Consider the following 15,865-nt stretch of genomic DNA (forward strand, 5'->3'; position numbering starts at 1 on the left):
CTCATAACAGAACGTTTAGGAAATGACTCATATTATGACCAAATCATTATATCAGCAACTTCAGACTCTATGGACTCAACAGCGAAAACATTTATGTCAAAAGTTCAAGCCTCTGTCGTTAAAGTTCCAGACAGTGAACTCATTGAATTTCTTCAACGTTACATTCGACGTAAGAGGAAATATTATGCCATCGTTGAATTTATACAGTCAGGAATGCAAAAGACTTCTGAGGAGATGGAAAGAATTATTGACAAACACCACTTACGTCAGTACTCAGGAGTTTACGATATGAAACGACTGACAAACTACATTCTATCAAAACTTTCAAAATACCCCTTCAAAAAATATCCTTCAAACACTCTGCTCGTTTGCGACGACTTCGCTGGTAAAGGTTTAGTGTCAAAACCAGACTCACCATTAGCTAATATCATTACTAAAGTCAGACATTACCACTTAACTGTAGCAATACTTATGCAAACATGGAGGTTTTTAGCTTTAAACATAAAACGTCTCATAACTGACTTCGTTATCTTTCAAGGTTTCTCACGTTATGATATTGAACTCATTTGGAAACAGTCAGGTATAACATTACCTTTTGAAGAAATTTGGGAAGCATATAAGTCTCTCATCTCTCCTCGTTCATACCTTGAGATTCATATCATGACTAATACCATTAAAGTCAAAAATATTCCATGGGAACGACCAACATTGTTTTAAAGTTTAACCTTCAATTGACTGATGGTAAACAAATTCCATGCATCTCTGTCGCCATTTCTGTTAATATTTTTGCTGTCATTCATATCATCCACTTCCCCATCCGTTAGCTTTTGAGGATATGCGTTAGAATAGCTGTTCTTAAATGAAGGCTTTTCACCTTTGAGAGCATAAACTCTATAACTTTCTGCATACTTTATGTTTGAACCTCCTGAGCCATCATTGACATAAATTTTTATAGGCTTCCACCCTTTGTTCATGTTCCTGCTTCTTCCCTTAGCTCTTTTGTTCAGTAGTTCTACATCTTTATACACAGCACCTGTCTCAGTGAATTCAACAATATTTTCATTCGTTAGCTTTACATTCAAACCCTTGTCGAGTATATTGTTCATTTCATACATATAAAAGGTTTTTATTCTATATGAAATGAGAAGCAAATCCATCTTAGCTGGTGCCGTTAATGTTCCAATTGAACCAACATCAAATGTTGACTCACGAACGACAAACAATATTGTCATAAAGAACTATAGTTCAGAGTGTTTGAAAGAAAAAGAACCAGAACTGAAATCCGTGAATTTAAACACAGCTTCAAACGCTAACGCTACATCAGATGTTAAGTTAGAGTATCCACCACTGGACCAAATTCTTTCAAGAGAAGCCAACGACAACCCTTACACAAATGTTCAAACAAATCCTTCAGATAACGTAGACCATTACCTTCTTCAGTTATACCAAACAATTTTACTCAAAGACGATAAGAAGCTTTTGACAAATCTTATAAGCAAGAACCAAATAATTCTAACAAAGGAGGACCTTGAAAATGTTATATCACGAATAACAGGGAAACAATGTGTCATTGACTATCTCGACCCTGAAATCGAATGCTGTGGTCAAACGCCACCATTCATGAAAATAGGTAACATCCGCATCATTGAAACACCAGGAACTACAGGAGTTGAGTTTAAGTATAAATATTCGAATGAATATACAAAACTTTCAACAGAATATAAACTTTGTTTGAAATATGTTTTAGTAAATTAAAGCAATTTGTAATATCTATCCAAAACTTCTTCAACAGTATCGAACTCATCTTCATAATGCAAACCTAATCTTATTGACTTGGTGCAGTTTTCACTAACACAATATAGCGCTTTGCGCTCGGCGCCTTTGACGCCTTTTTCTGTTCTCTTGACTGACATAACTAATTCATTTGTTTCATCAAACAGCAACAACCAAAGTTCATGACCTAATACATAACATTCATACTTTATATTTTTAGCTCTGAGTTCTCTTGTAAGCTGTTGCATTTAATATTTTCTAAAAAGTCAACTTCAACAGTCATTCGCACTGGTGCCTTCAGTTCTACAGGCTCGCCTTGAAAGTCAACAAGTCTGAATTGCATGTCTTTCAAATTATGAGGACTAATGCGAATCCATTTACCTAAATGAGTTGCTATGACAGGAACGTTTGGAATGAACATTGAATTGACTGCATAACAGAAAGACTTATATTCTACTGAACCTTTACTATTAACTCCTGAAATGCCTGTGACATTAGCTATTTTAGACTCAATGTACAAACAATTACCATAACATACGTATGGAACAGATTTCATCTCAATCGTTTGTCAACACTTTTCAAAGGAAATGTCATATGGTATGCTCCCAGAAGCAATTGAACTCTATGACTCATTCGTGTTATCTTAAACTCCTTCGCATAACTGAACTTCAAAACTCCTGCAATAAGTTTAACATTCATTAAGTTTTCTTCGTTCTCCTTGTTTATTGTAGTATTTATGAGCGCATTTAACACTCCAGCTAATGTTTCCATCTTATATTCTACATTATTGTGAAATCTTATTTCATGCTTCTTTCCATCTATTTCAAACTCCATGAAATCTGTTTCATCTGTTATGACAAAAGTTGCGATAGTATTGAAGTCAACAACTCTGAAAGCAAGTGCTTCATTCTGAAGACCTAAGTTTGTTTGTAGCTTTACTATTCCGTATTCGTTTGGGTCTGTACTTTGCAAATAGAACAACATTTTATTCTCATTAAAATATGACTATTGCTGCATATGCGTATGAAACAAATGAAGCAAGAAGAGCACATGAACTAGTAAACGAAAACTCAACTTTAACCATTGAAGGCAATGATTTAGTCATTGACGATGGAAAAACTAAAAAAGTCATTGATTTCGATACTTTTAACACTTATGACCCATTCATTACAACAAGCAAGGTTCCTATCATAAATGATGGAACGGTGCAATATATAAATTCTACAGTAGATGCCTCATTAGTGAAAGTACTGAATGTTCTCATTGAATTGTTAAAGAGCTTTCGATTTGACGACAACATTAAATGCCTAAAGAATTTAGTCATGAATGAGAAACAAATTCTCGGCGTTGCTGGTAGCAGTAATGATGTACACCTTATGACATTAGAATATTATAACGAACATAAAGATGAACTGAAAGGAGAGAAGGGTGACACCGGACCTCAAGGACCACAAGGAATACAAGGAATACAAGGAATACAAGGACCTCAAGGCGAAAACGGTTTGGATGGAAAGGATGGAAAGGATGGAAAAACTGCTAAATCATGGATATGGGACCTTATAAATACTGGTTTAACAGCTGCTTCATATGGAGTTCTTCAATACCAAATCGGAAAGATATGGGCAGTACTTGGTGAAGAAGTTTTAAATGACGTTAAAAATGCTTTGAACTTCATTTCAAATGGTTCGGATACTATTAAAACTTTATCTGGTTGGATGCAAGAAACAAGGAGTCAAATAGATACTGTAAGACGTATAGCAAACAATGCACGTACGGGATTGGATACTTTACGACAAGCACAAAATACACTAAAGGAAGCAAATGATATTCTTGGCTCAGTATCAGACATGCATGAAGATTGGCTTAAAGGTATTGACAAATCTTTAAAAAATCACAGTCAGTCTATTGCTGACTACAAGAAAAGTATAGATTTTTTACATAGTGCTATGGACGTACATGATGGAAGCATAAGGAACTTACTTAATGCTAACAATAACTTACCAGGAACTATTAAAGCATTTATAAAGTCCTTTGTAAAACCGGTGCTCTAACATTTAGGTCTTTGAGAGCAAGAGCATTGAAGTCAAGAGATGCAGAAACTCCAACAGAAGGAACTGAAACAACAGAAACTCCAGAAGAACCACCAAAACCAACAGCTAATGAAATATTGTTCGAATATTTTCCAAGGTACTCTGTTCTCATTGCATACATTCAAGAAATACTTAAGAAAGCAGACTTGACTTTAGGAGATGATGAAAGTTCTGTATATCTTTCGTTCCAGTTTCAAATAGCAGAACTTTTGAGACAGATATGCTTAATGTATGACAACATCTCTGATTTCACAAGATATGATGACGACCATGACCCCGAACACGGTGAAGAAGAAGTTTTACAAACATCCATTAAGACAGGAAAGGTTTTAACACAAAGTCTCATTATTGACACCAAAGATGGCGAAGTGGACGTTCTTTCAAGAGCTGAAGAAAAATACTTCTTCGGGAGGTGGTGGTAGGCATGAACTTGAAATAAATGAGATAGAAGAGAAATTAGCCGAAAAAAGCAGATAAAGAACATAAACACAATATCTCCGATATAAATGAACTTCAAGCTACATTAAATAGTAAAGCGGACAAAAATGAACTTGACGCAATGAACAAAGTTTTGAAATCTCATAAACACAATATCTCCGATATAAATGAACTTCAAGCTACATTAAATAGTAAAGCGGACAAGAACCATGTTCATTATATAACTTCAGACGAACAGATTATAACGGACTACCATGGATATTTAACACGAAGTGATGAAGCGAAGACAAAAAAATGTTAATGAAAGAAGATATAAATACATTCGTGCTAAAGGTTATGACATAAGCTGTACTGTACAGTATGATGTAGCTAAAGCACAGAAGCATTTGGTTATACCGGTGAAATTTATGCCTCTACTTTCAATGTTAACGGTGTATTAGTTGAACCAAGATTTACTTTGAGAGTTAAGGCAAAATAACGTTTGAAGATGCTATTAAAAGTAAAGCTGACAAAGTTGAACTCGAAGCAATGAACAAAGTTTTGAAATCTCATAAACACAACATCTCCGATATAAATGAACTTCAAGCTACATTAGACAGTAAAGCTGACAAGAACCATACACATAAATCCTTCACTACTGTTAGAGCAGACGACATAATATTGAACTTTGACCTTGGTTCAAGTGCACCATTAGAAAATCCAAGTACAAGCGTAAAAGATACTCTTAACAGTTTAGATAAGAGTTGCAGGAACATTGAAAGTCATGCCAGAAACTTTGAAGCATATGAACTACCAACAATGTTAGATAAGAAAGCAGAATAAAACTTATGTGATGCAGAACTAACAAAGAAATTTTTCGAAACCAGATACAATGACATTTACAACAGAAAATTATAAATGGTGAACCAGCAACTCCATTTTGAATTTGTTAGAGGTCTTCAACCAGATACTTTTGAATTTTTCTTGGATAATTCTATTGAACTAACATTACATTATAAAAGTGGAACAAATGCAACATTTTCATCCGGGAGATACATTCCAAATGGTATTTAATGACATAAGTTCTTTAGAATATGTTTATAGAGTTATGAGCATATATGATTTAATATATCCTATAGGAGCTGTTTATACGTCTATGAATCCAATAAATCCAAACACTTTATTTGGTGGTAGATGGTATGAAATAGTTGACAGTTTTCCATTCTACACTAATACGCAGTCAATGAAGATGGGAGGTTCAAAGAAAATAGGTATTGAAAACCTTCCTTCACATATGCATAGGTTCAGTGGAAGAACATCTGTGGAAGGAAACCATTCACATTCAATAACAAAAAGAGGTTATATAAATCTTGCAGCGGGTTCGAATAGACAGGGAATGAACAGATATGATATCTCAGATGACCCCAAAGATGTTAGCACAGGTATTTTCTGTGGAACTGCAGGAAATCATACGCATGTTGTAGCTGGTATTACAGACCCAGCAGGTAATGGAAAAGATTATATGCCTCCTTATATAACAATGCACGCTTGGATACGAGTTGGTTAAAATCTTTAACTTTACATAAATGAGCTTGAAAGAAGTATTCGAACAACATCCATGGAGGTCATTTAAGAAATTCAATGAAGCTGCAAAGAGTTGGGGATTTACTAACAGAGCTGAAGTGAAAAGGTTCTTTGACAAAAATGTTGTACATCAAACAAAAATAAACCCTTACGACTACTTTTTACCAATTTACTCCAACACTCCTGACGCATACCAATTTGACACTCTCATTCAAAGCAGAAAAGGAGGACATAAACCATTCCTCATCTTCATAAATGTTAACACTCGTAAAGCATATGCATATCCAATGAAAAATAAAGGAACTCGTGAAGTGTTAAGAGTTTTACAAAAGTTTGTAGCAGAACATAACCCAAGTACTTTAACATCAGACCAAGACAGTGCATACCTCAGCAATGAAATCACAGAATTTCTCATTAAGCATAACATAACTCACTACACTACTGAAGACCATAACCATAACATACTCGGCATCATAAACCGCTTCATAAGAACGCTCAGAGATTTAAATCAAGAGCGAGACTTTACCGAAGAAACAATGAAACATTTTCTCGAAGTATATAATTCCTCAACACATTCTACAACAGGACATACACCAAATTCAATGACACAACAACAAGAAGAAAAGTATATACAAAAGAAACGAAGCCAAACACAAAATATCAGAAATTCAACACAATTTACCCTCATTCCTGGTACAAAAGTTCGTGTAGTTCTTGACGACAAACCGTTGACAAAGAAACGTTTAAGGTTAAGTAGAAACTATTATATCGTAGACTCTACAAAGGTAATGGATATCTTATAAAAGCTGCTGACGACTCCATAGCATTTTATCCTCGTCATAAATTAGTGAAAGTAGTAATGGCAAACTTGCTGAAACCATTGACGAAGCAAAGCGAGGAGTGGTTATTGAAATACTTGGCTACAACATAAACGATGACACTTATAAAGTAAGATATGAAGGAGGTGTTGAAGATGTTATACCATCTAAGAACTTGAGAGAGTCAAAGCCAACACATCTGGGACCATTAGAGCGGGAGTACTGGAAAGACAAAAATATGCCAGAAAGAATAAGAAAATTCTTCTAAACTTTTTCATTAGATGTAAATCAGACATGAATGAGAACAGTCATGATATCATTAATGGTACCATTTATTTACACCAAAAAATAATGTTTATGTTAGAATGTTAGATCTAACACGTTTTCTAACCACTTTTCTAACATGGTCTAAAACTCTCGAAAATCATGAATTTTTGACATTTCCTTATGAAAGAAAAATAACGCTAATTTTTTTCTAAGAAAAATTTTTATCTTGTATGTAAAGATATGATTTCAACAATCGGCACAACAACAATTCAAACTACAGCACCAAACTCGTTAGTCATGAATCCAACATCTATGTTAGTAGAGATGAAAAGCTTCATTCCTTCTTCATATACTTTCGAAACAAAAATCCAGAAGATAAAGCAAGAACTTTTAACAAGTAATTTAGACTGTAGTGCGAAAGATGAAACAAATGAACAGTATCTTTATGAAATGCAGGACATTATTGACCATTTTACCCAAATTGCCTGAAATCCAACAACAAAAAACTAACTATTCCTGAATTCGACGAAATTGAAGTCAAAACAACTGACTCAGTAGAAATAAAGAAGTTCATACGTAAAGTAAATTATGAATTCCTTGGTTTTTCATTGCAACCATAAAGTTATGGACAAAGATTGCGACATGGTTTATAAGAATGTTTCTGACATATATAAATCTGAAGAATTTAAGACCTACGATAACTTTGTTTCATTAGTTGCTGAATGTGTTTGGGAAATAAGAGATAAAGATAGAAGAGGCAAAGTATGGAACGAACAACTAAGACCCGCTATGTTTGAGATGAAGAGAGCAATTGACGCCTTAGTTGTTTTAGCAGGTCAAATTTTGTTATATACGAAAACGATAAAACAGTTTGACAGAAAAGTGACAACTTTACGTGTCAAAAATATAAAAAGTGATATTTTATTCATCATTATCTTCTTCATAATTTATTTCATATTCTTCGTCTTACCAACAAAAGATGGGAATGTGAACAATTGCGGGCAATTTTTAGCCATTTTGGCTTGGAACTAGAGCCTGCGAGGTACATGGATAGTATCAGTACCTCACAGGCTCTAGTTCTCTATATGGCGCCGAGAAATTTTGGTGAAATGTGGTCGCATTTCACCAAAATTTTTTCGGCGCCATAGGATGAATTGGAGGGTGAGAGATATTATTTCATACAATACTACTCTCACCCTCCAATTCCCAGCCAAAATGGCTAAAAATTGCCCGCAATGTGAACAATTGCGGGCAATTTTTAGCCATTTTGGCTTGGAACTAGAGCCTGCGAGGTACATGGATAGTATCAGTACCTCACAGGCTCTAGTTCTCTATATGGCGCGAGAAATTTTGGTGAAATGTGGTCGCATTTCACCAAAATTTTTTCGGCGCCATAGGATGAATTGGAGGGTGAGAGATATTATTTCATACAATACTACTCTCACCCTCCAATTCCCAGCCAAAATGGCTAAAAATTGCCCGCAATGTGAACAATTGCGGGCAATTTTTAGCCATTTGGCTTGGAACTAGAGCCTGCGAGGTACATGGATAGTATCAGTACCTCACAGGCTCTAGTTCTCTATATGGCGCCGAGAAATTTTGGTGAAATGTGTCGCATTTCACCAAAATTTTTTCGGCGCCATAGGATGAATTGGAGGGTGAGAGATATTATTTCATACAATACTACTCTCACCCTCCAATTCCCAGCCAAAATGGCTAAAAATTGCCGCAATGTGAAACAATTGCGGGCAATTTTTAGCCATTTTGGCTTGGAACTAGAGCCTGCGAGGTACATGGATAGTATCAGTACCTCACAGGCTCTAGTTCTCTATATGGCGCCGAGAAATTTTGGTGAAATGTGGTCGCATTTCACCAAAATTTTTTCGGCGCCATAGGATGAATTGGAGGGTGAGAGATATTATTTCATACAATACTACTCTCACCCTCAATTTTAATTACTTAAACTCATTCTATTTTTTTTGACATGTAAATGTCACTTTTACTGAGATCTGACACAATGTCAGATCTCTTTTTTCGTATATAAGAATTTCAATGTATAACGCAAAAATGAACCCGCAATGTTCAAAATGTAAGGCAGCGATGAGGAAATATAACTACTCCGTCAAAGAGATAGAAAGAATGAGAAACGACTATGCAGATTTAAAGAAAGAAGTAGAAAAGCCAGCAGAAGATAAAATGGACATGTTAGCATTTCTGAACAAAAATTATCCAACTGCTGACGATTTCCTTCTATCTGACGTCAAGAAGAAATATAAAGAAACCTTCGGCATTGTTAAAACATTCGATGTACTAAAAGAAGAAATAGAAGCTACAAAACTGTTTAAAGTCATGAACCATCGCCAACATATACCATGTAAAACGCTTGTAAATAGTTATGTTAGAAAAGAGGTTAGAAAACGTGTTAGATCTAACATGCTAACAAAACATTATTTTTGCTGAATTCAGCACAAAATTCTGAGTAAAATGACATATGGCACGTGTCAAACCGTTGAGTTTTCACAAATTTTAAAAATTGCTGCGGAAAGTTCGTCAAAAAAGTGAAGGTTCCCGACGGTTTCAAACCGCCATACTTACATGAAGATAGTTTACAATGTCAACTAAATATCATGTACGATAGAAACGGTTATGTAAAGTTTACATTTTGTAAAGTTTTGTCCTGATTCAAGACAAGTCTTGTATTTTTTCAGAACAAGTCTTGTATTTTTTCAGAACAAGTCTTGTATTTTTTCAAGACAAATCTTGTCCTGATTCAGAACAAGTCTTGCACTTTTTAGTCAGTTTTTCTTGTAAAGTTCTCAAATTGAGAACAATTGTCCTGATTCAAGACAAGTCTTGTATTTTTCAGAACAAGTCTTGTATTTTTTCAGAACAAGTCTTGTATTTTTTCAAGACAAATCTTGTCCTGATTCAGAACAAGTCTTGCACTTTTTCAGGAAATCCTATCGTCTAACTTTACAAATGTCACTTTTTCAACATGATTTGCATTTTGGTCGGGAACAACTTTCTCTCAATTTTGTCACTTTTTTCTATCGTCGTGTTTTGTCACTTTTCCCTCAGGGTGTGTGTCAGAAAATATTCCAAAATCTTTATAGCCTCGTATCTCCTTCATTCTTGACGGCTTGACATGTATGACACACCATTCAATCAGAATTATGTGCTGAATCTTATGACCTTCATTTGTTCGTGACTTCTTTTCACATATGTAACCCTGAATTTTTAACATTTCTTTAACACAGAAAAATAAAGTTAGTTTTATTTTTATTTATTTTTTTATTTTGTATGTAAGGACAGATATGTCAACAACAGAGAACACAACAACTGCTATCGTTCATGAAGCCATAAATGAAGAATACGAGTACATACAGTTTAACAAACAACTCCGTCTCATTCGTTCGGTCAAAGACGATATGTACCAAATGCAAAGTATAATGAATGCTCTTCGTTCTACAAAGCAAGCATATCATTGGTTTGAAAACCAACAGGCAAAAGAACTTTAGAAGAATTTCCTCATATGATTGCTTCCCTCGGAAAACCGAGGGAAGAGATTCCGTACGAAAATCGCAAGAATTTGGCTCCTGGTTTGAAAGGTTATTATGTCATAGACTTTTAGTAAATGCTGTAGCAATGTGGGCTTCACCTCGTTATGCTTGTTATATTTTCATGATGTTAGATGAACTATATAAAGCAGAACGTGGAGGAGATGGAAAAGAAACTTCAAGCAAAAGATGAAGTCATTGAATCCAAAGACAAAAGCATACAGAAAAGAATACCACGTTCGTACCAAAAGGAAAGGAAAAGAGTATATAAGTATATGATATATACTGAAGAGTTGGAGAAAGAAGAAGATAAAGATATGGTTATGTTGCATTTAGTCAGAAGAAACAACAAAAGCTTTTATGACCTTGCTAAGATTTACAAATCTGACAGAAACTGGTTCTATCGTGAAAACTTACCGATTTCAATGACACCGAATGAGCAAATAAAGGAAAATTGTCAAAAAATACTCTCTCCTCAAACACACTATGACATCAAAGGTTGCACAATACTTACATTCAAAGAAGACTTAACATTACTGAAGGAAAAAATAACAGAATATTTCGATAACTTCAAAGAGGAAGAATAAAAAAATCTAAGCTAATTTATTATTTTTTTATAAAATTTTATCTCATATGAAAGAACATGAATTTAGAATATTCGGAACTCATGACAGAAGAAGAGAACGAACAACATGTAAAAGATTATGCAAAATTTCTGAAGACATACAAAGCATTTAAACAATATCTAAATGCTTCTAAAGATTATGCAAAATTTCTGAAGGTATATAAAGCTTATGAAAAAGCGTATGAAAAGTTTATACATTGGGAATTGTTGTAAAAATATCGATATGAAGACTAACCAAAAATATATTTTTGCTTAAATGACGTCAGGGTCAATTTCTTCAACCATTTCACTTCCTTCGTCAATGTCAATAGAAGCTTCTTCAACCTTTGGTAAGAACTTTTGTATAACATCTTTGTTCGTTATTGTTTTCAGAGATGAAGAATAATATTTCACATTTGTTTCACCCTTCTTATATTCTTTCTGTTCGGAAAGATTCATAGCAATACTGAAGAAGTCAATGTTGGAGTTCTTTATAATAGTATAAATGAGTATCTTTGACATTCACGAAGAAAACCCTTTTGTTTCAAAAACTACTGCTAACTCTTGTGAAGTATAACGTTTGCGGTCAATGACAATAGCTAATGTCTGACATACTGACCAAACTTAGATTCTTTCACAAACTTCTTGTTAAAGATAACATTGACGTTTGAAGCATTATTGAACTCATTCTTGATGACAGTAGCGAGAGCATTGTATGAAAAGAACTTGCAATCTTGCATGTTTCATTAAAATAAAAATATTAAATTATTTTGAAAAATAACTTAAAAAAATCTAATCTAATTTTTTCAAAAATATTTTTTTATTTCCTACTAAAGATGTATCGGAAGTTGTCTAAGTTAGAACACTCGCGAAATAAAACAACTTCTTACAGAAGCTAATATAGATGTTGCAAAGCATTACACAACAAAACAAAAAGGCACTCGCTGACATCCTCAATGACTATAATGGTGAAATAACTTATGATAGAATTCATGAGTTCATAAAGCCGCAACGCGGCGAGGACGAAGTCCATGCAAGAGCATTCCTTTAAATGACGTTGCTATTGACTTATATCATAGACGTTCAATACCTCATGAAGTAAAGAAGAGAATGTTTGACATAACAAATGCCAAACGTTGGTCATACTCGTAAAGCTCTTTCACATGACGTTCGTCAAGAGATGTTTGACATAACAAATGCAAACGTTGGTGAAACAAGAAGAGCTGTACCACATGAAGTAAGAAGAGAAATGTTTGACATAACAAATGCAAACGTTGGTGAAACAAGAAGAAGAGATGACACACTGAAACAACAGAGAAGAGAGATGTTTAAAAGTGCTATAGAACAAGTTCGCAAAGCTAATAATGTCATTCGTTCCATTGACGACAAACCAAAAGAAGGTGAGAGATGGTTAAGAAAGATGAAGAAAATAGGAAGAGGAATGTGAAGTCAGGCAATAGACTCATTGACTTTAACATCGAAGCTTTAGATGAACCAAACAGAGATATTTACACAAACATTTCGGTAAGGTTTTCATGAGACTCTTAGAGAAAATTAAAATAAACTCCCAACAGAGATGGATGGTATGTTATAAACTTGGTGGAAAGTATGAATGTTCTACGTTAAACCTCAATAATATTGGAACATTACTACATCAGCTCTTGAAGGAGAAACTTTATATCAGAGATAGAAGCAAAATGCTGCAGGTATTGTTGAAATGCACTATGACTTCTTCTTGACAAACATAAAGAATCTTACCGAAATAAAGATGTATGATTAACAGAATATGAAGGCTTAACGATGTCAGATGTAAAGAAAGGCAAACCAAAAAAGAGACCATATAGAGATGAAAGCACAACTGACAAATGACCAGAAAGCCATTTTGGAAGCTCTTAAGCAAACAGGAAAACCCAGCACTTATAGAAAGCTTTTGGAAGATAATGGTGAAAAGAAGTTTTATAAGAAGAGAAGCGGGCAGTTCTGGAAGTATCTTTGCACATTACCTATAAATCTTGAACGCTACCAAATCTTCAATGAACTGAACAAAAGAACTGCAACACTTATGACAGAAGATAACTGCTTCGTTATGCTTGCATTCAGGCTGGAGTAAATGAAGAAAACTATTGACCACATGAGAGAAGTCATTCGTGTTAGAGACTTTCCTCAAGTAAAGTACAAGAAATTTCTGACGCAACAGGTATAGCATTTAATTACCATTGGTTACTTCAATGACTCAAGACATAATGAAATAAAGAGATACATACCAAAAGAATGTGAAACTGTTCGAAACTATTGACTTACTTCTTGTTGAAGACCACTACATGCTAAATGAAAGACTTCAATGACAACATATTTCATTCGAAACTATATAGAAATCTTGAAGGAGTGTGGTGGAATGAACATTGAAAAACAGATGAAAATATATACAAGAGAGAAGATAAAATAGTAGTTCGCATGGATAGAACTACACCGCTATGGGATGTTATGAAAACATTGTGGGAGTGCAAATATTTTAACCTATTTCTTATGGAGAACTTTTCACATATACGACTGACTTATATAAAACAGAACCTTGCACCATTTAAAGATTTGACATATGCTCCAAAGTATTGTGTACAACTGAAGAAGAAAGCAGAGTCAAAAGAAAGTAAATAAAGCTAAATGTAAATTCATCCTGAGCACGTTTTCTTTGCTGACTTTGAGTGTAGTACGGATGGCTTTCATAAAGCTTTTAACATCTGTTATGACAGTGAAGATGGTTCAGTTAGTGAAAGTATTTGGGGTCAAAACTGTGCAACAGAATTTTTGGAAAGACTTCCTGACAAGAGTTTAATATATTTCCATAACCTCAGTTATGACATAAACTTCATCTTAAGACACATGACAGAAGTGAAAGGAACTCCCATCATTAAAGGTTCACGAACAATGCAAATAACTGGTTTATATAAAGGAGGGCAATTATTATAAAAGACTCTTACAGTGTTATAAATAAGAAGCTTAAACTATTTCCTGCTATGTTTAACTTACAAACAGGACCGAAAGAAGTATTTCCATATAACTACTACAGCAGTGTTTTGTTAGCAAATGACAACAGAACTGGTGTCATTTCTGAAGCATGTAAGTTTATCCATGATGCAGATACATTTATGAAGAACATAGATTCCATCAAAGGTTGCAGAATAGATGAAAACCACTTCGACTTAGAAAAATATAGCACGTTTTACTGCAAACAAGATGTAAGAATTTTAAGAGAAGGTTTTGTAAAGTTCCGCAATGACTTATTGAAAGAGTTTGATTTAAACGTTTATGACTACGTTAGTATTTGTTCTATTGCTAACAAATTGTTTGAGAACAGAGTATACTTCCCGAATGGAAATCTTTATGACCTCTCAAATAAACCAAGAGAATTTATTTCGAGATGCATTCAAGGTGGAAGATGTATGTTGTCAGATAACATGAAACAAAAGAGCAAAAAGAAACTCATTGCTGACTTCGACACTGTTTCATTATATCCTTCAGCTATAGCAAGACTTTATACTTTAGAAGGTATTCCAAAAGTATTGAAGGAAGAAATGTTAAGCACAGAGTATCTCATGAGACATTTATTCGATGACGACCAAAAGGAACCCATTGGTGAAAAGTTTATGTCTGGCTTCTTTGTTCTCATTAAGATAACAGAGATTGGTATACCCAGACACTTTCATTTAATAGTTTGCGACCCTGAACTAAATCCAGAACTTAACGTTCCAAGAAGTTCAAACACTTGCTGTCTCATGTATGTTGACCATATAACATTACAAGACCTCATAAAATATCAAGGTGTCAAATGTGAAGTGTTGCAAGGATACTATTACGATGGAAACAGAGATATGAGAATAAGAGATGAAGTAAAGAAGTTGTTTGAGTTAAGGTTAAAGTATAAGAAAGAAGAAAACCCCTTACAAGAAATTATAAAACTCATTCTGAACAGCATTTATGGCAAAACTATTCTATCTCCTATTGAGTCAAAAATAACCATAGTAGATGACAAAGATGCTATAAGATATGCTATAAGAAATTACAACCATATAGTGAAGTTCGAAGGTTTGGATGGTTCAGATAAAACTATTTTCAAGCTAACGAAAAGCATTTGCAGACACTTTAACTTCTGTCCACTTGGTGTTAATATTCTGTCTATGTCAAAACGTATTATGAATGAAGTATTCTGTACTGCAGAGGACATGGGACTTCAAATCTTTTACCAGGATACCGACAGTATGCACTTATATAATGAAGACATCCCAAAGCTTGCAGCAGAGTTTAAGAAGATAGTAGAGAACTTATAGGAAAGAACCTTGGTCAATTTCATAGCGACTTTGCAGAAATAACACCTGGAAAACAAAGTTTAGCTTATAAAAGTATTTTCTGTGGAAAGAAGACCTACATAGACTTACTCACTAACGATTTAAATGAAGTTGCATTTCACTGCAGAATGAAAGGCGTGAAGCAAGATGTTATTGCTTTAACCGCTAATGAAATGTTTCCTGAAGCTATACAATGCTATTACAATGAAGATAAGAACATTCACATACCTGTTGGAACATATGACAAAGACTCTGAGTTCAGTTTAATGAAACTTTACAAAGCACTTCATGATGGTCAAGAGATTGCATTCGACTTATGTAAGTCATGTCAACCTTGCTTTGCTGAAAAGTTCAACTTTTCAATAACGACTAAAACAAGCTTTATTCGTAAGTTGAAGTTCTGAGGTCATAT

General features: G+C 34.3%; 3 protein-coding genes and 3 pseudogenes across 6 annotated transcripts, besides 6 other annotated features; 5 read left to right on the plus strand and 1 right to left on the minus strand.

The window, feature by feature from the left end:
- Positions 1 to 15,865: part of a mobile genetic element that runs on past both edges of the window.
- On the minus strand, positions 714 to 1,115 carry TVAGG3_0554640 (uncharacterized protein; the record flags this gene model as incomplete). Its single annotated transcript, XM_051238274.1, has 1 exon — positions 714 to 1,115. The coding sequence occupies one exon, from the start codon at positions 1,113 to 1,115 to the stop codon at positions 714 to 716; it is 402 nt and encodes a 133-aa protein (XP_051096098.1).
- Positions 1,245 to 1,755, plus strand: TVAGG3_0554650 (annotated as a pseudogene). The gene has a single exon. A coding segment is annotated over exon 1 (511 nt).
- Positions 3,096 to 3,769, plus strand: TVAGG3_0554660 (organellar and viral DNA polymerase type B; the record flags this gene model as incomplete). Its single annotated transcript, XM_051238275.1, has 1 exon — positions 3,096 to 3,769. A coding segment is annotated over one exon (674 nt), but the record flags the coding sequence as incomplete, so codon positions are not given.
- On the plus strand, positions 5,530 to 5,847 carry TVAGG3_0554670 (ATP binding; the record flags this gene model as incomplete). Its single annotated transcript, XM_051238276.1, has 1 exon — positions 5,530 to 5,847. The coding sequence occupies one exon, from the start codon at positions 5,530 to 5,532 to the stop codon at positions 5,845 to 5,847; it is 318 nt and encodes a 105-aa protein (XP_051096100.1).
- On the plus strand, positions 6,401 to 6,950 carry TVAGG3_0554680 (annotated as a pseudogene). The gene has a single exon. A coding segment is annotated over exon 1 (550 nt).
- Positions 7,794 to 7,854: a mobile genetic element.
- Positions 7,975 to 8,083: a mobile genetic element.
- Positions 8,225 to 8,332: a mobile genetic element.
- Positions 8,473 to 8,580: a mobile genetic element.
- Positions 8,722 to 8,830: a mobile genetic element.
- TVAGG3_0554740 lies at positions 14,551 to 15,857 on the plus strand (annotated as a pseudogene). The gene has a single exon. A coding segment is annotated over exon 1 (1,307 nt).

This window comes from Trichomonas vaginalis, chromosome II (genome assembly GCF_026262505.1).
Source record: "Trichomonas vaginalis G3 chromosome II, whole genome shotgun sequence".
NCBI classification, from domain to species: domain Eukaryota; phylum Parabasalia; order Trichomonadida; family Trichomonadidae; genus Trichomonas; species Trichomonas vaginalis.